At 50.3% G+C, this 23,792-nt stretch overlaps 1 protein-coding gene across 2 annotated transcripts in view; it reads left to right on the top strand.

The window, feature by feature from the left end:
- Positions 1 to 1,544: 1,544 nt before the first annotated feature.
- Positions 1,545 to 23,792, top strand: part of NPR1 (natriuretic peptide receptor 1) — a 59,328-nt gene continuing 37,080 nt past the window's right edge. For both annotated transcript variants that reach the window (XM_053368681.1, XM_053368682.1), the window contains exons 1-2: positions 1,545 to 2,445; positions 22,727 to 22,926. In XM_053368681.1, coding sequence (XP_053224656.1) covers positions 1,677 to 2,445; positions 22,727 to 22,926 — 969 coding nt within the window. In that variant the 5' untranslated portion in view covers positions 1,545 to 1,676. The remainder of the gene's footprint in view (positions 2,446 to 22,726; positions 22,927 to 23,792) is intronic.

Raw genomic sequence — 23,792 nt, 5'->3', positions numbered from 1 at the left:
TCTCTCTCTCTCTCTCTCTCTCTCTCTCTCTCTCTTCTAACCTACTTCACAGGATTGCTGTGAAGAATCATAGAATCGGAAGACACCCCGAGGGTCATCTAGTCCAACCCCGTGAACTTCAGGAATCTTTTACCCAGCGTGGGGCTCGAACCCTCGCCGGGGTTTTAGTGAAGGCCAAAGAAAAAAGAATGGGGGAGAGAAATCACACAGGCAGCCTTGAGCTATTTGGCGGAACAGCAGGATGAAAACCTGTAGATTTTTACCGACTCGGTAAAATAAAACTGCAAATTGCTTGATGCCACTGGCAGGATTTTTCTTCTTCAAAATTACACAGTGCCTGGCACTCATTTGGAGTGCTAATAACAATTATAGTGCATCAACAGTGTTCTTTGATTCGTCCTAAGTTAAAATACTGCTACTAGAAGAATTATTATTAATTACAAGAACAACAGTAACTCTTGTTATTACTCTATTTATTATTGAATTTAGGTCCACACCTTCCTACCTGTAGAGCCCAGGGTGGCAAACCTAGACTCACATTTTTTTGTGCGTGTGTGCTTTTTAATAGTTGCTTTTAATCACCAATAATTTTACTGTTTTATTCCTTTTGCAAACCACTCGGAAGTTTTCCCCACTGCCGAGCGGTATATAACTTTTTACGAAACGAATAAACAAAACGTGCAATTAAAAAGAGAAACCCTAAGGGGCAAACAGATTAAAACATTTCAGGATATAGTGACATTAAAAAAACCTAAAACAATCTAAAAATTATGGCAATTAATTTAAAAGAGGATGGCTAATAATAACAAGAGGGAAGGATTAAAAAATCTCGTCTCTCCTCTCTCAGGCTGCTTTATTGTTCCTTGATATTTAGCTGAGCTGCTACTGACGTATTTCTTTGCATTCCCGACTCACAGGTACGTCTCCCTTCCTTTAATTCCCCCACTTTAGGTTAAACCGCTCGGGGAGTCTGCATATTAAGCGGCATATAAATATTGGCAGTTGCCACTGCGATGTCCGGACTTGAAATCCCACAACCTGTCGTCGTGGGTCCTTTGCTGGGCGATCTTTGTTTGGAAAAATCCCGTGTTCCTGCTTTTAATGGGAAGGAGAGGGGGGTGAGTCGTGGGCAGGAAGGAGTTAAGACGCCTTGTCGGTGGTGGTGCTGATGATCGCAGCCGCCCTGTCATTGAATGAAGCGAAGAAGAAGGAAAGAAGCAATTCTGGACCCTGCACTTAGATAAACCTCTGCTCCTCTCTCTCTCTTCACTCCAGGCTGAGTTACGGCAAGGAAGGCGGCAGGCAGCACGGGCAGAGGCGGACGCGAACTCGGGGCGGGACCCCCAACGCCAGGCAGACGAGCTCAGCGAAACTCAGCACAACTTCTTAGGGAGCAGGGATTGGCAGAGGACAGCTGTGGGGTGGGTTGTGTTTTGGTTTTTTTTGCACCACTGGAGAGAAGAGTTTGCAGAGAGGCGGAAGGGAAAGGGTCAAGCGCCAAAATGCGGGGAGCTGGCATGGTGGGCATAACCGGGCTCAGCTGGCACGTTTGAGAGATTGGCACGCTTTAGCCCAGCACCCTGTGCCACCCTCTGCGGGGTTTGGGGCATCGGTTGGGGTTTGAAGGGGTGAGGAAGCTGGGGGCATCGGGGTGGCACCTGGGGCGAGGCCAGGGAATGAAGGCCTGGCATCGTGGCGGCAGCGGGGTGGCCCTCTGCGGGCTGTGGCTCTGCCCGGGGACCCCGCTGAAAGCGGCGTCGCCCCACGGCCCGGCATTCGTGTGGTGGATCCTAGTGGCCCTCTGCCAGCTGGGCTCGGCCGGCGCAGCCAACTTGACCATCGCCGTGGTGCTTCCGGAGCGCAACACCACGTACCCCTGGGCCTGGCCACGGGTGGCGCCCGCCATACGGCTCGCCGTCCGCAAGGTCAACGCCCGGCCGGACCTGCTGCCCGGCTACACCGTCCAGCTGGTCTTCGGCACCAGCGAGGACGACCACGGCGTCTGCTCGGACATCCTGGCGCCCATGTCGGCCGTGGACCTTCAGATGAGCGCCAACCCGGACCTGTTTGTGGGGCCCGGTTGCGTCTACACAGCGGCTCCTGTGGCCCGCTTCACCCGGCACTGGGGGCTGCCGCTGGTGACCGCCGGGGCCGAGGCCGTGGGCTTTGCCAACAAGGCCAGCGAGTACGCCTTGACCACCCGCACCGGGCCCAGTCACGGCAAACTGGGCGAGTTTGCGGCCTATCTGAACCAGCACTTCAACTGGACGCGCCATGCCATGCTCCTCTACTGGGACAACAAAAACGACGACCGCCCCTGTTTCTTCGCCGTGGAGGGTCTGTACCTCAGGCTGCCAGCCTTGATGAACATGACGATGGAGGACATTCCTTTCCTGGGGGCGAACTACACCGCGCTGATACGGGACATCAAGCGGAAAGCCAGGAGTAAGTACAGAGTCGCTCGGCTATATCCTTGTTCCACACCTGAGATTTGGTTTTTGTACCTGTAGGACTCACTTGGCGCTTTGAGTCCGCCTCAGGAGGCAGAGAGATTCCTTGACAGTACGGTGGAGTGGTTAGAGCGTAGGGACTGGGCTCGAATTCCCGCTCCGCCACAAAGCCCGCCGGGTGGGCCAGTTGCTCGGTCTCAGCCTGGCCTACCTCTCGGGGTTATTGTCAGGGCAGAATGGGGAGGGGGCAGAACGCCATGCGCTGCCTCAAGCTCCTTCCTTGGGCGGGTGGGAATGTAGTGACTGAATAAATCTCCGCATGCCCTCTTTTCGGTCTGTTCTGAGGGGAGCCCAAAATCTTGGGTGAAGCTCTGGGTGCCTCTGTGTCCCGGACACTGCTCTCTTGGTTGAGACATGGACTGCAGAGCCTTTTCCTGGAGCCTCTGGAGTACCCAAAATGAGTACCTCTGGGCATGTGCAGAGACTGAGAACATTCACAGCTGCTGGGAGCCCAGCTCCTAGGAGGCACGTTCCTGTTTAGAAATGGGTTTGCCATTATCTCCTCCCCACTTTAGCAACTGCCCCCCCTCAAGTAAATCATTTTTTGCCACTACAGATCCCCATCAACAAAACAAAACTCCTTGCCCACCTCAGCCCCACTGATTTTCCACCCCAGATTTCCCTATTCAATCTCCCTTTCTCCCTTCCTGGGCAAGAATTCTCACCCTGAGGCAAACACTTCAGGGACAGCATTGGCAGAACTGAGCCAGCTTTAACTGAACCAATTTTAAACACTTCTTTTCCCTGCTAGATTTCCTACCTTCAACCGCCACCACCTCCAAGTTAAACAATTTAGCGTTCTTCTTGTCCTCCCTTTGTACATTTCATAAAATCCCAGCCTCCTTCAAGGAGCTTGGGGCCACTTGCAAAACCTGTACTCCACATTATCCTTGCACAACAGCCCTGTGAGATAGGCTCAGGGTCACCAGGGTCAAGTGAGGGATTGAATCCTGCTCCTCCCAGCCCGGTCCTCTACCCTGAGGTGGAGAACCTGCGTCTCCAGATGTTGCTAGACTCAAGTCAGGTCTGACGGGAGTTGGGGATCTAGCAACCTCTGGAGGGCCCCTGCTCTAACCACTACACCACTCTGCTCCTCCAATGCACCGGCTTATTTTGGCCGAATCCACTGCACAGATCCTTTCCCCAATCCTTGGCTAGCTGGGTAGGGGTGGAACTGAAGTTCCCCTGCGGTTGTTTCTTAATTTTGAATCAGAAACGCTCACTCTTTTTTCATAAGCCTGGGCTGGCGTCGTGTCGGGTAGTGGAATAGCTCAGGGTCAGTGAGGGGAGACCTGCCTAGCTCAGTCCCGGGTTCAATCCCTGCATCGCCTCCGGGAATCAGAATCTGCTGGAAGATTCAAGACAGGTAAAATTGAGTCGTTAAACTGTGGAACTCCTTTCTGCAGGAGACAGCGATGGGCATCAAAGAGGTTTGGGCAAATCCACGAAGCAGAAGGGCTACTAGCCACGATGGCTATGCTCTGGTTGGAAGCAATTACGCTTCTGAAAGCCAGTGGCCGGAAGCCGCATTGGGGAGACGGCTCTTGTGTTCGAATCCTGCCTGCAAGCTTCCCACGAGCATTTGGGTGGCGGCTGTGGGAACAGGACGCTGGGCTCGATGGGCCCCTTTGCCCTGATCCTTATGTTCTTAAAGGAGCCTTTTATTGGACTCAGATTGCTGCTGCACCTAGCTCTCTGTAATCCCTACACTGGCTGGCAGCAACTCTCAGGCAGGGAATCTCTCCCAGCCCGGGTTGGCGATGGCGGGGATTGAACCTGGAACCTTCGGCATGCAAGGGAGAAGCTTTGTCCCTGAGCCACATCCCTTCCCTGGCAGCCTGGCTCGGTATAAAGCGTTTTCCTCTGTCCCCAAGCAGATTAATTAATCCGGTCTCCCACAGGGGTCTCCTGCTGTCCCGCTGCGGTAGGTAAGCAAGGAAGGATTTTTCTCGGAAGAAAACAGCTTCTCCCTGCCTCTTAAATGTGTGCATGTTTAGCGTGCTGGTATGATTCCATTTCAAGAACGCTGACACTCTCCTATAGGATGCATCTGCTATGGTATTTGTGGGGTCGTTCTTTTCCCTAACTAGAATCCGGCTTTGGGGCCACGCTCCTCTTTCGGCCAACAGCCTCCTCTGCCATCTGAGCCTCTCTGATATTCGGAGGTGGACTGCCCCTGCAAATAGAGGCTTTATCTGGAGTCCACACTTAGCTATGCAGGGTGATGGATGGAGGTGGGAACTGCCCTCTGTGGATCTGCACATCTAAGTGTTTGCAGGGAATGTTTGCCGATTAGCTGCCGTTTGGGCAAGAACCCCATTGCGTCCCAGAGGCTCACGGTTGGGGGACGAAGGGGGCACCTCCACACACTCCCCCCTTGAAAAAACCCCGATATAATAATGGGTAGGCTGCTTCGAGGTTCTCTTTGATCCTGCCTGATCTCTGCAATTAGATCTCCTACCAGAATGTGCCTAGTTAGTTATAGGTGCACAGACATATTGTAGCGGTGAGTTCCGCAAGTTAAACCTGCACGGTGCACACGCTTTTTGTCCGGCGAACCTGCGGATATTTCCAGCTCCGCCGTCATTTGTTGATGTTTCTGTTCTCGTTTTTTGGGGGGATCTGAGCACGCTGCTCTTAATGAAGCCTCGCTTTTCCTTTTGTGACGGGTCTGGATCTTCCTTTCCTGTTAAACAGCTGGACGCACAAATCCAGGAGCACACGGCCTGCAGATTGGAGGGCCGGCTTTGCTCTGACCTATGTGTGCTTTTCCGCATTGGAAGTGTGTGTGTGTGTGCATGGGAGTGTCAAGCAGTGGAATAAATAGGTGAGAGTATTTTGGGTCCGGGGTGAGGGAACAGCTCACGGCTCCCTGTGTGTTTAGCTCAGTTGCCGGTCCAAGGACAAGGTGTTTTTGTAAGTTCGTACATGCCGAGAAACAGCAAACCGTGCGTGTTAACAAATTTCTCTTCGCATGGGAGGAAGAGCATTGCAGCCTGTGAGTTGAAGAGGGAGAGATTGAGGTATTCCACTGCAAAACACACACACTCTCACCCAAATAATACACTTAAATCGCACTTATACCGTGGTTCATGTCTGTTTTCTGTAATGGCTGGCGAAACCCAGCCAGATGGGCAGGGTAGAAATAATAAGTTGTTGTTGTTGTTGTTGTTGTTGTTGTTGTTGTTGTAGTACAAGAACCTTGAACGGCAGGCCCTTGTTCTTATTTATCCCTGGTATGGGAATGGGGGAGAGGCCATAAAATCCACTTCGTGCAGCCCTGTGGAATGTTTTGTGTATACATGCTCTGCACTCCTTCACAACAACCCTGGAAGGTAGGCCAGCGCTGCCCCGTTTCCTTCCCGTTTTGCAGCAAGGGGGGTGAGCGGGGCTGCATGAGTGAAGTTGCAGCCAAAGTCATATTTGAACCAGGAAGTTTTCTGGCTCATAGCTCAGGGACGTCACCGCTATACTCAATGGTAACCTGTTGCTTTTTAAAAAAATTATCCTTTGGTTGTAAGAAGAGGGCAGAGAACAGGATCGTGCAAGCTGCTTAGAAATGCGTTTCTATTTAGATATGTCCAGTCGGTTTGTGTGGCTCAGCGCCAGAGAACCTAGATACCTGCGGAAGGTCCTGGGTTCGGCCTCTGACTTCTGCACCTGAAACTGCAAGGACTCACTTGCCTGCCAGCGTATACAGTGGTACCTCGGGTTACATATGCTTCAGGTTACAGACGCTTCAGGTTACAGACTCCACTAAGCCAGAAATAGTGCTTCAGGTTAAGGACTTTGCTTCAGGATGAGAACAGAAATTATACACCGGCGGTGCGGTGGCAGCAGGAGGCCCCATTAGCTTAAGTGGTGCTTCAGGTTAAGAACAGTTTCAGGTTAAGAACGGACCTCCGGAACGAATTAAGTTCTTAACCTGAGGTACCACTGTACTTGCTTAGATCTGACTTATGGAAGGCAGCTTCCAAGCTGCTCTTGAAAGCAGTCATTTATGCAACACCATGAGGACTAGAATCTTACTTAAGTAGGGGAACAGTTATAGGTGGGTGATAAAACTCTTTGCCTGAGAGAGAGACTCTTTGCCTGAAACCCCAGAGAGCTGCTGCCGGCCAGTGCAGGCAATACTGAACTAGATAGACCATGGGTCTGACTCAATATAAGGCAGCTAGCTATATTCTTTATACAGTGGTACCTCAGGTTAAGTACCGTATTTTTCGCTCTATAACACGCACCCGACCATAACACGCATGTAGTTTTTAGAGGAGGAAAATCCGTAGGCATGCCACCCGTAGGCATTCCCTCCATAACACGCACAGACATTTCCCCTTACTTTTTAGGAGGAAAAAAGTGAGTGTTATGGTGCAAAAAATACGGTACTTAATTCGTTCTGGAGGTCCATACTTAATCTGAAACTGTTCTTGACCTGAAGCACTGCTTTAGCTAATGGGGCCTCCCGCTGCTGCTGCGCCACTGGAGCACGATTTCTGTTCTCATCCTGAAGCAAAGTTCTTAACCTGAAGCGCTATTTCTGGGTTAGCGGAGTCTGTAACCTGAAGCGGGTGTAACCTGAGGTACCACTGTATATATTCCCACCCCCCCATTGTATTTTACTAAATTTCAACATTTTAAACATACACGATCCAATACACAACTGCATTTTTCCCCTTTTATTTTTGTCGACTTCCCACCTCGCTTTCCATGGAGTTGTTGTTTTCCCTCTGCTGCTGAACCCTGTAAAAGACTATTAAATCATAACCACCATTCTATAATCTAGTGGTTTCTGTTGCTCGTAGTTCAAATCCTGCTCGCAAATTCATCGTGCTGTAGTATCTTAGCAGTCTGTGGGGGGAAACATCCATTCTTCCACAAAACACTCATCATTGGAGTCTCTTAATTTTGCTGTTGATTTTGCTAATTCCGCATAGCCCATTATCTTGCTTATCCGTCCTTCTTTAGTGGCGACTTCCTCCTTCCATTTCTGTGCCTAAAGAATCCAAGCTGCTGTTGTTACACATACATTAAAAACTTTAACTTTTTCCCCTGCCCCTATAATCCGCAGCTGGCTATGTTCTATCGATCCAAAGGGACGTGCTGGGCTTTTCCAGCTAAAAAATTAAATAAAAACTGAAGTGCTAGAGCGCTGCCTGCAAAGCACCTCTGCAACCCAGCCCCAAACGAGCACTCTGCACACGTTCTGGAGACCTGCTTCTTAGCCTCCCGTCCCAAAGCCACGCTGGGCGTTCGCTGTGGGCTGTGCCTCAACTTTTAAGACCTTGGGGCATGTGCTGAATCTCATGAGTGATGATCCCTGCCATGGGTGAAAGTTAATTTTTTTTTAAAGGTTGGCAGATTTTGAGGACCGTGGGGGAAGAGGCTCTTTTCACCACCCCCCTCGCCCCTGCCGTCCGCCTGCCCCGGTTGCGAGAGCTGAGTTTTAATAGCAAGGGGTCCCGACCTCAGATGGGTGTTAACCGCAGCACGCCTGATAACAGCTGGGAGAGGAACAGGGACGTCTCCGCAGCGGGGTGTGGGTTTTGGAAGGCGTTTGGGGTTTCGAAAGGGGCCTTGTTCGCGGAAGAGCTTGGCTCTGCTATCTTACTTTTCCTGTCAAAGGTGGCGGGCGGAGCGGGGCTGCCCCATAGCAGGAGGGTCAGGGACTCTGGCCAAGGCAGGAGGGCTGTGCAGGGAGTAAACCTGACACTGTGCTTGACTCTGACTTCTCCGTCCTCACACAGATGGGGAGAGGGCCCCCCCTTCATTTTCCCTGGTACCTTTAATAATAATAATAATAATAATAATAATTTATTTATACCCCGCCCTCCCCAGCCAAGGCCAGGCTCAGAGTGGCTTACAAGCAATAATAAAGACAAGTTGAATGATTACAACTTAAAAACAAAATTAAAATACAACATTAAAATATTGAAACATTAAAATATTAAAATGTAGCCTCCTCGCAGGAGGAGAAGGAAAAGAAAAAAAGAAAGAGAGGGAGGGAGGGAATCAAATTGGCTCCAAGCCAAAGGCCAGGCGGAACAACTCTGTCTTACAGGCCCTGCAGAAATAAATCAGATCCTGCAGGGCCCTGGTCTCATGAGACAGAGCGTTCCACCAGGCCGGAGCCAGTGTTGAAAAGGCCCTGGCTCTGGTTGAGGCTAATCTAACTTCCTTAGGGCCCAGGACCACTAGGGTGTTGCTGTTTATGGACCTTAAGGTCCTCCGTAGGGCATACCGGGAGAGGCGGTCCCATAGGTACGAGGATCCTAGGCCGTGAAGGGCTTTAAAGGTCAAAAGCAGCACCTTAAATCTGACCTTGTACTCCACCGGGAGCCAGTGCAGCTTGAAAAGCACTGGCTGAATATGCTCCCATGGCAGAGACCCCGTGAGGAGCCTCGCTGCAGCATTCTGCACCCGCTGGAGTTTCTGGGACAGCTTCAAGGGCAGCCCCGCGTAGAGCGAATTACAGTAGTCAAGCCTGGAGATGCCCGTCACATGGATCACTGTGGCCAGGTCGGGGCGGGAAAGGTAAGGGACCAAGTGCTTGATGCGGCGAAGGTGGAAAAATGTCGCCTTGGCTGTTGCTGTAACCTGCGCCTCCATGGAAAGCGAGGCATCAAGGATTACACCCAAACTCTTAACGGAAGGCAATGGCACTAATTAGGCCCCCGCAAGAGAAGGGAGTTGGTCCCTCATCCCCATGCCATCCCGACCCAGCCATAGGACCTTTCCATTTATATCCCACGCCCTTTCCCCCTCCAAGCTGGGTGAATGGTACAGGGTTCGAATCCTGGCATAGCTCACTTAGCAGAGCATAAGACTCCTATTTCCATGGTCGTGGGTTTGAGCCAAAGATTCCTGCACAGCTGCGGGTTGGACTTGATGACCCTTGGGTGCCCCTCGGCAATTCTATGATTCTAAATCCAGGACATAAGAAGAGGCTGTTGGATCAAGCCAATGGCCCGTCCGGTCCGGCGTCCTCTCAACACAGTGGCCAACCAGGTGCCCCAATAGGAACCCACAAGCAGGACTCGAACGCAGGACCCCTCTCCTGCAACTGTTTCCAGCAGTTTCCAGCAACTGGTATTCAGCGGTTTCCAGCAACTGGTATTCAGAAGCGTTATTGCCCCCAACTGTGGAGGCAGAGCACAACCGGCCTGGCTACCAGCCATCCATAGCCCTCAGCCGCCATGAATTTGCCTACAGCTCTTTTAAAGTCATCTAGGTTGGTAGTCAAAGGGACGCGGGTGGCGCTGTGGTCTAAACCACTGAGCCTAAGGCTTGCCGATCAGAAGGTCGGCGGTTCAAATCCCCACGATGGGGTGAGCTCCCGTTGCTCAGTCCCTGCTCCTGCCCACCTAGCAGTTTATTTCCTTGACACTGATGGGAGGGCGTTCCACAGGGCGGGTGCCACTACTGAGAAGGCCCCTCCGCCTGGTTCCCTGTAACTTTGCTTCTCACAGTGAGGGAACCGCCAGAAGGCCCTCGGCGCTGGACCTCAGTGTCCAGGCTAAACAATGGGGGTGGAGACGCTCCTTCAGGTATACTGGACCGAGGCCATTTAGGGCTTTAAAGGTCAGCACCAACACTTTGAATTGTGCTCGGAAATATACTGGGAGCCAATGGAGGTCTCTCAGGACCAGTGTTGTATGGTCTCGGCGGCCGCTCCTAGTCACCAGTCTCGCTGCCGCATTCTGGATTAGTTGTAGTTTCCGGGTCACCTTCAAAGGTAGCCCCACGTAGAGCGCATTGCAGTAGTCCAAGCGAGAACCGTCTTGCCCCAAAATGGCAACTAGATGTTACGTTTTGGCGACAGCAACCTTGGTTTAAGGAGCCTTTGGTGCCTAGCTTATATTTATGAGTTTCTAGCACTGTTCCTGTCACAATGCCTCTTATTCGCAGTTGATTGGGAGGTCTTGCGCAGCAGAGATTCTTCCTCTTAAGTTACTGGACTTTTTGCCATAAGGGGAGCGATGGGGAAGCTGCGCTAGAAAGTGTGGGATATAAACTTGCTTTGAGGCAACCTCACCTCACCTCCCTGCCAACAAATCAGAATGAAACCTCCTCCGACAGCTCATCCCATTGCCCTGCTCAGAAATGAAGGCGATTGCTGCAGAAAGAGGTTGTCTGGAAACGCCTGCTGTCCTGCAGAGAATGGCTATACCAGATGCACATTTACGCTTGCAGTTAATTCCTGCTAGTGGGCTGCATCTGGTCGGCCACTGTGAGAACAGGACGCAGGGCTAGATCCAGCAGGTTTTGTGTGTGTGTGACACTTTTTTGAAAAGAACTGGGTATGTTTAGCCTGCAGAAGAGAAGATTTAAGAGGGGGCATGGCAGCTGCCTTCAAACAAAGGGCTGTGTCTCACACAGGAGGCAGAGCAGAGAACGTAAGCCTGATAGTCAGATCGGTGGTTGTTGCAATTTGCAATAAGAAGCCTGGTTCTGGTTTTCCTTCTGTGCCTCCTTGTTAAGTTGCAAATGGATGGAGAAGTGAATGTGGCCGGAAAAAGGAAGAGTACAGGATCTCCCAGCCGCAGGGGTGCAGACCATTCAAATATGTCAGACCTGAGACCTCTACCATGTACAGAGTTCCCTGGGAAGCAGGGGGTTGGCTGTAAAACTTTGGTAGCTTTGCAAGGGGAGACAGCGTCTCCTGACAACTCTCTCTCTCCCTCTCTCTTTAAAAAAAATATACTTTATTGAAATTTGTATATAACATAGATAATGTACACATTCATGAATGAAGAAAAATATAAACAGAACCGTATAAACCATATACAAATAGTCTTGTATATGTTTACAAAAGATTTATGCTGTCTCTTTTCCCCCCCTAATCTTTTTACTAGCCTCAATTAAAATAAATGAGAACAGCCTATCATTTCCTGGTGCATACTCTTTTTCTGATGATGAATGTACCTATCATTATTAGCTGACTCTTTCTATATTTTCTAATACATTCTTACAACAATTTGTACCTTTTGTCTTGTTTCTTATGGGTTACTTTAGACGAGGGTCAAACGGATGCTGCCATAGATATTATACCACTGTGATGGTTTCGTAGATATCTCTTACATTTATCCCGTTTTTGGACAAACACTTGTCTTGTATTACCTCTCAAACTGTTAGTCAATTGCGACATTTCTGCATATTCCTGTGATTTACATTGCCAATCCGAGAATGTTGGATCATTTTCCCCTTTCCAGTTCATTGCTACCAGGGTTTGAGCATCCTTAGCAAACTAAAGCTCCCAGGATTCTTTGGAAGCCGGGAGGGTCAAAGTGGTATCTCTGTGCTCAGGGCCAGGGGAGTGGCGGTGGGACAACCAGGAGTGGTCAGAGGGAGAAAAGGGAGACGACCGGGAGGAGGAGGTGTTGGAACCTGAAAAGGCAACAGGCTTTTGTGAGCAGGGAGAGTGTGTGGCATAGAGCAGTGCAGAATCGGAGGCAGAAGCAGAGGCTGGAGAGGAGGGGGCCAAGAGGCCGAGATGAGGCAGGCTGCCGAAGAATCCAGGAGGTCTCCCCCTCCTGCGAGGGGCAGCTCCCCTCCTGCCCCCTGGTCTCCCAGGACCAGGAGAGGTATGAAGAGGGCCGAGTACAGGCAGACAAGGCGTTGGAGTCCCAGATTGCTTGGGAAGGAACTGGAGGAGGAGGAGACTTAGGGAGCTGGGGGAAGTCACAGTCCTCGCAACTCTACCGGAAGAGCTGCTGCGCTCACTAGGCCTGGCCTCCAGAGCTGCTTTGTTTCTTTGAATAAGAGGAGAACTTCCCTGGCACTGTGCGAGTTATTGCTAACCTGGTCCTGACAATACGTAGCTTTGGAGCGTGCAGAACAAACTGCTCCTGTGTTTTTCCCACGCACCTTCTCCAAAGTGACCCCGGGAGCCCATCCTCAGTGGCCGACTCCCCTCCCTCCATTCTGATTGGCCCCAGCCAGCACAAAGGGTAAGAAGACTTCTCTGTGGCTTGAAAGCGTCCCTTTCGTGCAGGAAACTCAGCCTATCGCTCAGTTGGGTTGCAGGTTGGGTTGCAGGTTGGGTTGCTAAAATTTGCCACAGCATCTTCCAAGTGATCTCATTTCCATTTCAAATATTTCAAATATTTCTCCTTATAGTTAAGTGTTTTTATTTTACTTGATTTGGGGGGGGGAGCAGCTGCCCCCCTCCCTATGCCCATGTGTGGATATGACCTGGACTTTTCACCTCTAGGGTGACCCTTTCTGTTTTGGGGTGGTTCCCTGCAACAAAGGACACATCCACACCAAACACGTAATGCACATTTAAAAGCACACGTTTCCACTCTCCTGGATCCCGGGAAGCGTAGTTTAAGGCTGCTGGGAATTGTAGCTCTGTGGCAAGGCACCCAGGATTCTTTTGGGGGAAGCCGCGTTCTTGGAATGCACTGTGTGGATGCGACCCAAAATGGCTGGGATCCCAGAGGGGCTTGTTTGGCCTTCCCCCTAGCCCCCCCCCAGCTCTGGCTCACTTCCACACACCCCTTTTTGCTCGAGATTGTTTTCTCAGCCTGGTGTGGGTCTTTGTTGTTGTCTAGGGCGGCTGCTATTTCTGGGGCTGCTCTGCGTTCCGTCAGGAATGTTCCCCGGAGTTTCTCACCGCCGAGGGAAACGTAGAGCCGGTGCCTCCGGAGCGGCAATAAAACGGTTGGCTGGCACTGCCAGGGGGGCTCGCGAGGCCTTCCTGTTCCTTAGATAGGAGATGAGCCGTAGCTCAGTGAAAGAGCACGTGCTTTGAGTGCAGAAGGTACGGGGTTCGATCCCCAGGCAGAGCTGGGAATATCCTGTATGAAACCCTGGGCCAGGCTTCCTCAATCTCGGCCCTCCAGATGTTTTGAGACTACAATTCCCATCATCCCTGACCACTGGTCCTGCTAGCTAGGGATCATGGGAGTTGTAGGCCAAAAAACATCTAGAGGGCCGAGGTTGAGGAAGCCTGCCCTGGACAGTTGCTGCCACTCAGTGTGTACACTATTGAGCTGGATCATGGGTAGGCAAACTAAGGCCCGGGGGCTGGATCCGGCCCAATCGCCTTCTAAATCCGGCCCGTAGATGATCCGTGAATCAGTGTGTTTTTACATGAGTGGAATGTGTCCTTTTATTAAAAATGCACCTCTGGTTTATTTGTGGGGCCTGCCTGGTGTTTTTACATGAATACAATGTGTGCTTTTATTTAAAACGCATCTCTGGGTTATTTGTGGGGCATAGGAATTCGTTCATTCCCCCCCCCCCCATATAGTCCGCCCTCCCCCCAAGGTCTGAGGGACAGTGGACTGGCCCCCTGCTGAAAAAGTTTGCTGACCCCTGAGATGGATGGACCAAAGGTCTGAATTGGAATAAGGCAGCCTTCATTGGTCCTATGAACTAACAGGTGACCATCGTCTATAGAAGCACAGATCCCCACTTCTGAACTAGCCTCATATTTCCAGCTCAGGCAGAGGGAGTGTCTTGTGCCATCGGAGGCCTGTGGCCTACCAAGGGATGGAACTTGGTGGCACATTGCCTGCCTTGCGTGCAGAAGGTCTCGGGTTCAATATCTCCGTTCTGAACAGCTGATAACCTTGTGGAGGACACTCTAGGCTTCTTCTAAACCTTATCTTTAACCAGAAGAAGAACCAAAGCTCTCCAGTCTTCCCCGGATATAAATAGACCTTTGCTTGCAAACTGCACCACCTATCCCTGGGCCAAAGGTCAGTGCCTGGGGTGCGGTGTCCCTCCTCTCTGAAAACATTGTGGACGGCTGTCTTCCGCCAGCCGTTTTACTCTGCAATTGTTCTGTTTCCCCACATGCCTGGAGGCTAGAAGGATGTGTTGTTGTTGTTTGAAACGAAGAGCAGAAAACGGGAGGGGGCACACTAGCAATATCCCCCACATCTGAATATGGATAGATGGCGGCTAACAGATTGAGGTTGAATCCTGGCAATACAGAAGTACTGTTGTTGGGGGACAGGGGGTAAGCAGGTGTGGAGGACTCCCTGGTCCTGAATGGGGCAACTGTGCCCCTGAAGGACCAGGTGCGCAGCCTGGGAGTCATTCTGGACTCACAGCTGTCCACGGAGGCGCAGGTCAATTCTGTGTCCAGGGCGGCTGTCTACCAGCTCCATCTGGTACGCAGGATGAGACCCTACCTGCCCGCGGACTGCTTCGCCAGAGTGGTGCATGCTCTGGTTATCTCCCGCTTGGACTACCGCAATGCGCTCTACGTGGGGCTACTTTTGAAGGTGACCCGGAAACTGCAACTAATCCAGAATGCGGCAGCTAGACTGGTGACTGGGAGCAGCCACTGAGACCACATAACACCGTATTGAAAGACCTACATTGGCTCCAGGTTGTTTCCGAGCACAATTCAAAGTGTTGGTGCTGACCTTTAAAGCCCTAAACGGCCTTGGCCCAGTATACCTGAAGGAGCGTCTCCACCCCCATCATTCTGCCCGGACACTGAGGTCCAGCTCTGAGGGCCTTCTGGCAGTTCCCTCCCTGCGAGAAGTGAGGTTACAGGGAACCAGGCAGAGGGCCTTCTCGGTAGTGGCACCTGCCCTGTGGAACGCCCTCCCACCAGATGTCAAATAAATAAACAACTATCTGATGTTTAGAAGACATCTGAAGGCAGCCCTGTTTAGGGGAGTATTTAATGACTGACATTTTAATGTACAGTGGTACCTCGGGTTAAGAACTTAATTTGTTCTGCAGGTCCGTTCTTAACCTGAAACTGTTTTTAACCTGAGGTACCACTTTAGCTAATGGGGCCTCCTGCTGCCGCTGCACGATTTCTGTTCTCATCCTGAAGCAAAGTTCTTAACCCGAGGTACTATTTCTGGGTTAGCGGAGTCTGCAACCTGAAGCATCTGTAGCCCGAGGTACCACTGTATTTTTAATCTTTTGTTGGAAGGGGTATAAATACTAAATTATTATTATGAATATCCCCCCGTGTCTGAATGCACCCCAGTAAAGTGGAATGATTGGTATTATTGCATCAACTGCTAAAGTGGAATGATGTTTGGAAGGTGCAAGTCACTGGAGCAACAAGAGACAAGCCTGTACAAGACATAAGATACTTGAAGGCATCACGTCTCTCTTTAAAACCTTCGATTCTCCCGGCTATTGAGCGCTGGGGTCTTCCCCTCCGGACAGTTTGCTAGTGCCCTCCTTAAAGTCCTGCATTGCATGGGGTCTGGCTAGATGTCCCCCGGGGTCCCCCTTCCAAGTCTATGATTCGATGTGGTGCCCACAGCTGGGCACATCAAATCCCAGATGCAGCCTGAAAAGTGTAGCATCATTTATTCTGTCTCTTATAAGAAAAAAATTGCTCCTTTTCCCTTATGGGGTACCCAAGAGCCTGTATAGAGTCCTTATGTATGTTCTCTATCAGGAGGAGAAAATAACAGAGGCCAAGCAGAGAATATTGAGAAGCAAAGCGGCTAGTAAGCCTGATCTTTGTTAAACTGTTGCAACAGGGTCCCCACTCACCACACGCAGGAGGGAGGAGGAACCCAGAACAATGGTGTGCAAGCCCTTATATAGACTTTTGAAATTGCCCACCCTCTAGCTCAAGACCACCTCCCCAATACATCATACATACATCACAGAAGAGGCGGTCTACAGCAGAAAACCTGTCTGCCGGGGTACCTGATAATGGTCACTGATTGTATTACTTGGGCAATCTGGCCATTCTTTTGTGATGGTAAACACTCAGTTCCTGAATCCAGATCACAGGCTCACCCTATTCATACACAGATACACCCTTAAGACAGGATTTGTGAGCAAAGAGACAATGGGGAGTTTTTCCCATTTCCTTCCCCCTTGCAGAGAAATATTTGAGATCAATTTGGGAGAGTCAAAATGGCTTCACGATTGTTCTCCTATACTATTTCAGACAAGTGGTTTATATTTTATATCTTAGACCTTGTAATTCTCATAACACTCTCCAATATTGCGTTTGGGTGCGACTGGATTCTTCAAGCAGAGGGGCGTCAGACTGACTCGCCTTTGGGGGAAGGGGCTTCCCTGTTGTGTCTCTGTACGTATCACTGATCTGGGCTGAATCACTGCTGAGAACAGAAATTCGGACCGGAAATACTAAGCACCGAGGCTCCTCTGAGGCCCAGGTGTCCCCCATTCTCCCACATGATTGCATTTCAACAAAAATGTTCTTTTTTACAGCCAACATGGTGTCGGGGTTAGAGCAGTGCTTCTCAAAGGGTGTGGCAGTAAAGGCTGGGAAGATTCAAGGACAATCACAGAAACATTTAAACATTTCAGTGCAGCGTAGTATAGTATCAATATAAATATATATTTTTATTTGCAGAATGCGGAGAGATATCTTTTGGAAACGAGAGCATCAAAAGATATTGTAAGCTCACACCTCTCATTGTAAGCATGCTTAAGGTACTTATGCAAGAGGCTCCTTTATAATTATATTTTGGGAATGACTCGTGTTCTTGTGTAGCTGCGTCGCGTTATCCTTTCTAGATGTCCCATGATAAGGCAGTTGTGTTCTATGCTATAACTCAAACCCCACGTTGGGCAAAAAATTCCTGGACTAGACCATGGGTAGGCAAACTGAGACCTGGGGCCTGGATCTGGCCCAATCGCCTTCTCAATCCGGCCCACGGACGGTCCGGGAATCAGTGTGTTTTTACACGAGTAGAATGTGTCCTTTTATTCAAAATGCATCTCCGGGTTATTTGTGGGGCATAGGAATTCGTTCATTCCCCCCCCTCCCCAAAAAAATATAGTCCGGCCCCCCACAAAGTCTGAGGGACAGTGGACCAACCCCCTGCTGAAAAAGTTTGCTGACCCCTGGAATAGATGACCCTTGTAGTGCCTTCCAACTCTTATTATTTTTATTAAAGATTTTATCGGTTTACAAAAGTACACGCCTTCCATTCTGTGATTCTACGATGCGGAAAGAGAAAGCTGCTGCCGGCCTGAGTAGGCAGCACTATGCGAGGTGGACCTGTGGCCCAACTCACAAGAATAAGCCAAGGCACAGGAGCCCTTTCCCAACCGGGAGAAAAAAGGTGACAGGACTTTCTGTGGCCAACTGAAGGCGGAAGCAGTGGTGGCGAAGGGCAGGGTGTCCAGGGCTTAGCCTGGGCTCCTTTCACTAATTTTCACCCTCTCTTGGGCCCCCGGCCAAGAGACATCCTGTTATTTTCCTGCTGAGAGTCCTTCCCGCCCGAACTCCCCCCCTTCCACCGGCTGCGGAGGTCAAGGGACGCGTTCTGTCCACGGGGAGGGGTCACCGCCGCAAGCTTGGCCCCCCTGAGCCAGCGTTTTCCTGTTTTGCTGAGTCGCCGTTTCCTGATCCTGGTCGGACAGAGCGTTTTTTTCAGAGTGCGGTTCAGTGACCAGGACTGGCCTCCACCCTTAGGTGCCTTTGTCCTGGGCCCCATCCCAAAGGGAGAAGGTGTGATGGCCTGGAATTTGGACGCTGAACCTGAGGAATCCCAGCCTACACAGGATTCCCCGTGAAATATACTCGGAGTTGAGTGTGGATTTCATGCTCTTTATTCAGCTCATAGTAGTGAGGAATGAAAGTTCCCTACAATATCTGCTTTATATACATTATTTACACAATGGGCCGCACGTGATTGGCTAATTCTGGGATTCTCCTGTAGGCCAATCAGGTTGCGGATTCACTTCCACCTGGAGTTGGATTGGGTGGCTCCTGCGGACCAATCATACTGCTGCATTGTTCTAGGACCAACCAGACTGCTGCATTCTTGACCTTATTGTTCTAGGACCAATCAGACTGCTGCCTTTTGGATCCTATTCAACTCAGTACATAACACCTCGCCTCCAGCACCAGCTGAGCCAGGGCTGGGGCATGAGCCTGAAGGGTCCTCACCTGTGCTGGATCCTCAGGTGCAGGCACCAGCTGAGTCTGCTCTGGCTCCTGAGGGGATGGAGGACCCATTGCCTGCAGGTGCTCCACTCTCAGCCCCATCAGGGGAGGCTGAGGTTGCCTCTGGGTCCGGTAACCCTCCAGCCTCTCCTGAGCTGCAGAGGCTCAGGGCAGAGAGGCGGAGGGAACTAAGTTCCTGCAGGAGGAGTGCTCGCCTCCAGGCCAGGAGAGGCGAGTCACCTGAGGATTGGGGCCGCCCTATGCCTCGGGGCAGATAAAAGCCAGCCAGCCCCAGTCCCAAGTTGCGGGAGCAACATTGTTGGTTGCTAGTTCCTGCCTGAACCCTGTCCTGCTATCCTGCAGTAGCTCCTGACCCGCCCTGGCTCCCTGTTCCTGACTTCACCCGACTCCCTGCCCTGCACCCTGATTCAGCTACTACAGACTGCCTCCATGTTGTGCCTTTGACCACAGACCAGACTTGGACCTCGCCTCTCGGTTAGCCCACAGGACCAGCACAGAAAGCAGACTTGTGCATATTAGCATCCATCTCAGAGACTCACCTGTTTCCCACTGCCAACTCCCCAAATCTTTTCTCTCTCTGCTGCGGCCTGCAGGTTCATTGACTCCGCAGTCAGTTCTCTTCCGGTGATTTACCAGCCCATTCATCCCTTGTTTATCAGTATTATTATTATTATTATTATTATTATTATTAGTTATTTTTCTTAACAGCAGCAACACAAAAGTTCCAGCATAACAAACAGAAGAGAAACCACAAATTGAACATTTTAGTCTCGCAGTCCGGAAGCGCAAAAGTACGAAAACACAGCGCAGCTCCAAAGGGATAATGAAGGATTAACTCCTGCAAAGATCCCCTTAAAAATTAATAGCTAAAAAAAAAAAAGCGTTTCCCCACCTGTGAGTTCCTTCTTTGCTGAGAATAAAGGTTCTTTATAGGTTTGCATAGACTGGTCGCCCAGAGCGATCATGCGCCTCAACATTTTGTAGAAGAAATAAAATCATGGCATATATGGAAGGGGGGGAAATGTCATTTCAGTTCTGTTCAGTTTGTGAGAGATCTTTTCCAGCTGGGCAATCTGCCAACCCCTTGAATGCCAGCAATCAAAATCATTAATATTAAAGCTCTCCCGGGATTTGGCAATACAGCCTTGTAAGATAAGAGAAATAAGTTATTTGCTTTTTAAATCTGTTTTCCATATAAAGGTAAAGGGACCCCTGACCATTAGGTCCAGTCGTGACCGACTCTGGTGTTGCAGTGCTCATCTCGCTTTATTGGCCGAGGGAGCCGGCGTACAGCTTCCGGGTCATGTGGCCAGCAGGACTAAGCCGCTTCTGGCGAACCAGAGCAGCGCACGGAAACGCCGTTTACCTTCCCACCGGAGCGGTACCTATTTATCTACTTGCACTTTGACGTGCTTTCAAACTGCTAGGTTGGCGGGAGCTGGGACCGAACAGCGGGAGCTCACCCCGTCGCAGGGATTTGAACCGCCGACCTTCTGATCGGCAAGCCCTAGGCTCTGTGGTTTAACCCACAGCACCACCCGCGTCCAGATACTGGGGTTCCAGAACCCCAAATTTTGCCCTCTTTTCTTGCCCTCATGACAGGACAATCCGGTTGGAGCTGATTGCAGAGGCGTGCGAGAGAATACCTTTCAGAGGCTGAATGAGGGAACGCTGCTCTTGCAGAGAGGCAACAGGGAGACTCCCTTGAGGACTAGCGCCTTATTATTATTTATTCCATTTAGGATTTCAAGGTGGCGTACGTGGGTTCTCCTCCCCCATTTCCTTCTCACAACAACCCTGTGAGGTAGGTCAGGCTAAGAGATGGTGATTGGCCCAAGCTCACACCCAGCACGCTTTCTGGCTGAGTGGAGATTTGAACCCTGCTCTCCCATGCCCTAGTCCTTCCTGTGTGCTCCAAACGCAAATCAACAAAGGGGAGAGGCGGTCTCTTGACAGATGCCTTATTTGTACTCCTTTCGCTCCAGTTTGCTCTCTTCTTTTCCCCCCTCTCTGACGAGGGCCTGGCAAGAGGAGAAGAATCTGGTCAAGGAATGGGAAGCGCCTTTTTAACGCCGACAGACAGCTCTCCTTTCGCAACCTCCCGGAGGTGCCGATGGCTCCCAGCGGAGAGGATTTGGCTGCCGACTTGGGTGTGCGCAGCCCAGCTTATTTATTTTTTAGGGGGAGCAGGGAGGGTGGAAGAAAAATGGCTGTTTTTTGTACAGTGGTACCTTGGTTCTCAAACGCCTTGGTACTCAAACAACACCCAAACACTGCAAACCCAGAAGTACCATATTTTTCTGTGAATAAGACTATATTTTTGAAGTTTAAAATAAGGGGTCGTCTCATACACGGATAGTGCATACTGCATTTTCTTAATTTTGAGTCCCCAAAAAATAGGGGGCGTCTTATACACGTGTTTGTGTGTGTGTGTGTGTGTTATACACGGAAAAATACGGTAAGTGTTCCGGTTTGTGGACTTTCTTTGGAAGCCGAACGTGCTCTGTTTTGAGTCTTATGTTTCTGTTTTAAGTGCCACACTTCCGTTTTGAGTGTTACGCTGAGGTCTGTTTGTTTTTGCTATTTATTTTGCCTTTTTGTTTCTGCCGCTCTTTTTGTTTTGTTTTTGTGACTTTGTGGAACTCAGTTCAGCTACTGATTGATTGATTGATTGATTGATTGTGTGATTGCAGTACTGTACATTGTTTATTGCTTTCATTTTATAGATCAGTGGTCTCATTATATAGTAAAATTCATGTTAAATTGCTGTTTTAGGGGTTGTTTTTAAAAGTCTGGAACGGATTAATCTGTTTTGCATTACTTTCTATGGGAAAGCATGTCTTGGTTTGGGGACGCTTTGGTTTTGGAATGGACTTTTGGAACAGATAAAGTTTGAGAACCAAGGTACCACTGTATTTCCAACTCAGCAAGGATGGAAAACAGGGGAAAGTGTGTGCACAACCCCTGAGGCGGCGGGAATTTGATCTCTCAGAGGTGGGGGGAAAGTGTGTGTGGGGAAGCGACATTCCAGTGTGTTATGATCAGTTTGCAGTCAGCTTTCCAGACCTTTCTATAAAAGAACCTGCCAGGATTATCTTAGATGCGGGATGCGAAATGTGACTTGTTTCACACTGAAAGGCAAACCTGAGTTTCTGAAACAGTTTGAGAACCGAAACCGATTTTGCAGTTTCTCCAGCTAAGTAATGGGTATAGAAATGGATAAAAAGGTAAAGGTAAAGGGACCCCTGACCATTAGGTCCAGTCGTGACCGACTCTGGGGTTGCGGTGCTCATCTCGCTTTACTGGCCAAGGGAGCCGGCGTACAGGTTCCGGGTCATGTGGCCAGCAGGACTAAGACACTTCTGGTGAACCAGAGCAGCGCACGGAAACGCCGTTTACCTTCCCGCCGGAGTGGTACCTATTTATCAAATCCAGGTCTCAGGCGGACCCTATTCCTATGCAAATGATGCCCTTAAGACAGGAGCTGAAAGATTTGTAAGTGAAAAGAACCATTGGGAGAGGTTTTCCTAAGATATTTCCTTCTGCAGAGGAAATATTTGGGGTCATTAAGAGTCAAGATGGCTTCAGGATTGCTGTTCTATTTCAGACATGTGGTTTATGTACTTATGGATGTATTCTTAAAGGTAAAGGTAAAGGGACCTCTGACCATTAGGTCCAGTTGCGGACGACTCTGGGGTTGCGGCGCTCATCTTGCTTTATTGGCTGAGGGAGCCGACGTTTGTCCGCAGACAGCTTCCAGGTCATGTGGCTGGCGAAACCAGAGCAGCGCACAGAAATGCCATTTACCTTCCCGCCAGAGCAGTACCTATTTATCTACTTGCACTTTGACATGCTTTCGAATGGCTAGGTGGGCAGGAGCTGTGCCATTATAAAAAGAAATACTGTATTTTTTGTTCTGTAAGACTCACTTTTTCCCTCCTAAAAAGTAAGGGTAAATGTGTGTGCGTCTTATGGAGTGAATGCAGGCTGCGCAGCTATCCCAGAAGCCAGAACAGCAAGAGGGATCGCTGCTTTCGCTGCGCAGCGATCCCTCTTGTTGTTCTGGCTTCTGAGATTCAGAATATTTTTTTTCTTGTTTTCCTCCTCCAAAAACTAGGTGCGTCTTATGGTCTGGTGCGTCTTATGGAGCGAAAAATACGGTGGCTAAATTTAAAGAATGAAATGAAATGAAATAACCCAACATGTTAGTGATTTGCTTTCTCTCATCCCACAGCGGGGCACCTCCTTCCACATTTCCCACCCCGGTGTGTCGAGACGCCTTTGCGACCGTAGCGGCCGCCCTGTTCACAGCCTCCCTTTCTCTGCCTTGCAGTTGTGTTCGTCTGCTGCGCCCCCGACATCTTCCGCGAGCTCATGGTCCACGCGCATCGCGAGGGGCTCGCCGCGGGCGAATACGCCTTCCTCTACATCGACCTCTTTGGGGCGAGCCTGCAGAGCTCCACATTCCCCGACCGGCAGCTCCCCTGGCGACGGGGCGACGGAAACGACACCGTTGCCCGCGAGGCCTACAAGGTAAGGGTCCTGTGCAGTCGTCAACACCACCCCGGCGGGCGGTCCCTTCTCCATCGCGTGCGGTTTGAGCTGAAACGAATATGCATTTGTACGTATTTGACAGCGTTTGTCCATTCTTTCCCCCCCCCGCAGTGTGGACTTCTGGGTTGTAGGCAATTAAGCCCCTCTCAGAGTGGAAACCCGCTGAGATTAATGGCCATTTTGACACCGTACATTTAAAGCACTGCAATGCCACTTTAAACCTGGGAAGAGGAATTGATTGTGAAGCCACCTCTGTGAATTGCAGCTTTCTGAAGGGGAATGGGGGAGTCTCCTAGCAACCCTCAGCACCCTTAACAAACTACAGCTCCCATAATTCTTTGGGGGAATCCGTGGCAATTAAGCCCCACTCAATTAAGACCCATTGAAATTAATGGACTTAACATTCACACATTCACACCATGCATTTAAGAGTGCTTTGATATCACTTTAAACAGCCATTGCTCCCCCCTCATTGAATACTGGGAATGGTAGTTTGTTAAAGGGCGCTGAGGGTTATTAGGTGTCCCTTATTCCCCTCACAGAGCTATAGTTCCCAGAGTTCCCTGGGACTGATGGATAAACCGTGTTGGGAATTGTAGTCTTTTAATAGGCGGTGTGTGGAAAATTCTGACTTTTCTTGGTGTGTCCCTCTGTTCAATGTCAGGGTCCCATCTGTTGCTCCGCCTACTTTGCCTCTGGCCCCACCCACGATGGAATGTGGCCCTCGGGCCCTCTCTAACTGGCCCTTGGGCCTCTGTGTGGCATATGCCCCACTCCCCATGCCCAGGAAGGGAGACCTCTGGCTGAATATAGCCTTCAGTTACCCTGCCCACCACAGGCATGCG

The sequence above is a fragment of the Podarcis raffonei genome, chromosome 16 (genome assembly GCF_027172205.1).
Source record: "Podarcis raffonei isolate rPodRaf1 chromosome 16, rPodRaf1.pri, whole genome shotgun sequence".
Taxonomy (NCBI): Eukaryota; Metazoa; Chordata; class Lepidosauria; order Squamata; family Lacertidae; genus Podarcis; species Podarcis raffonei.
This window is presented reverse-complemented; position numbering and strand designations above follow the sequence as displayed.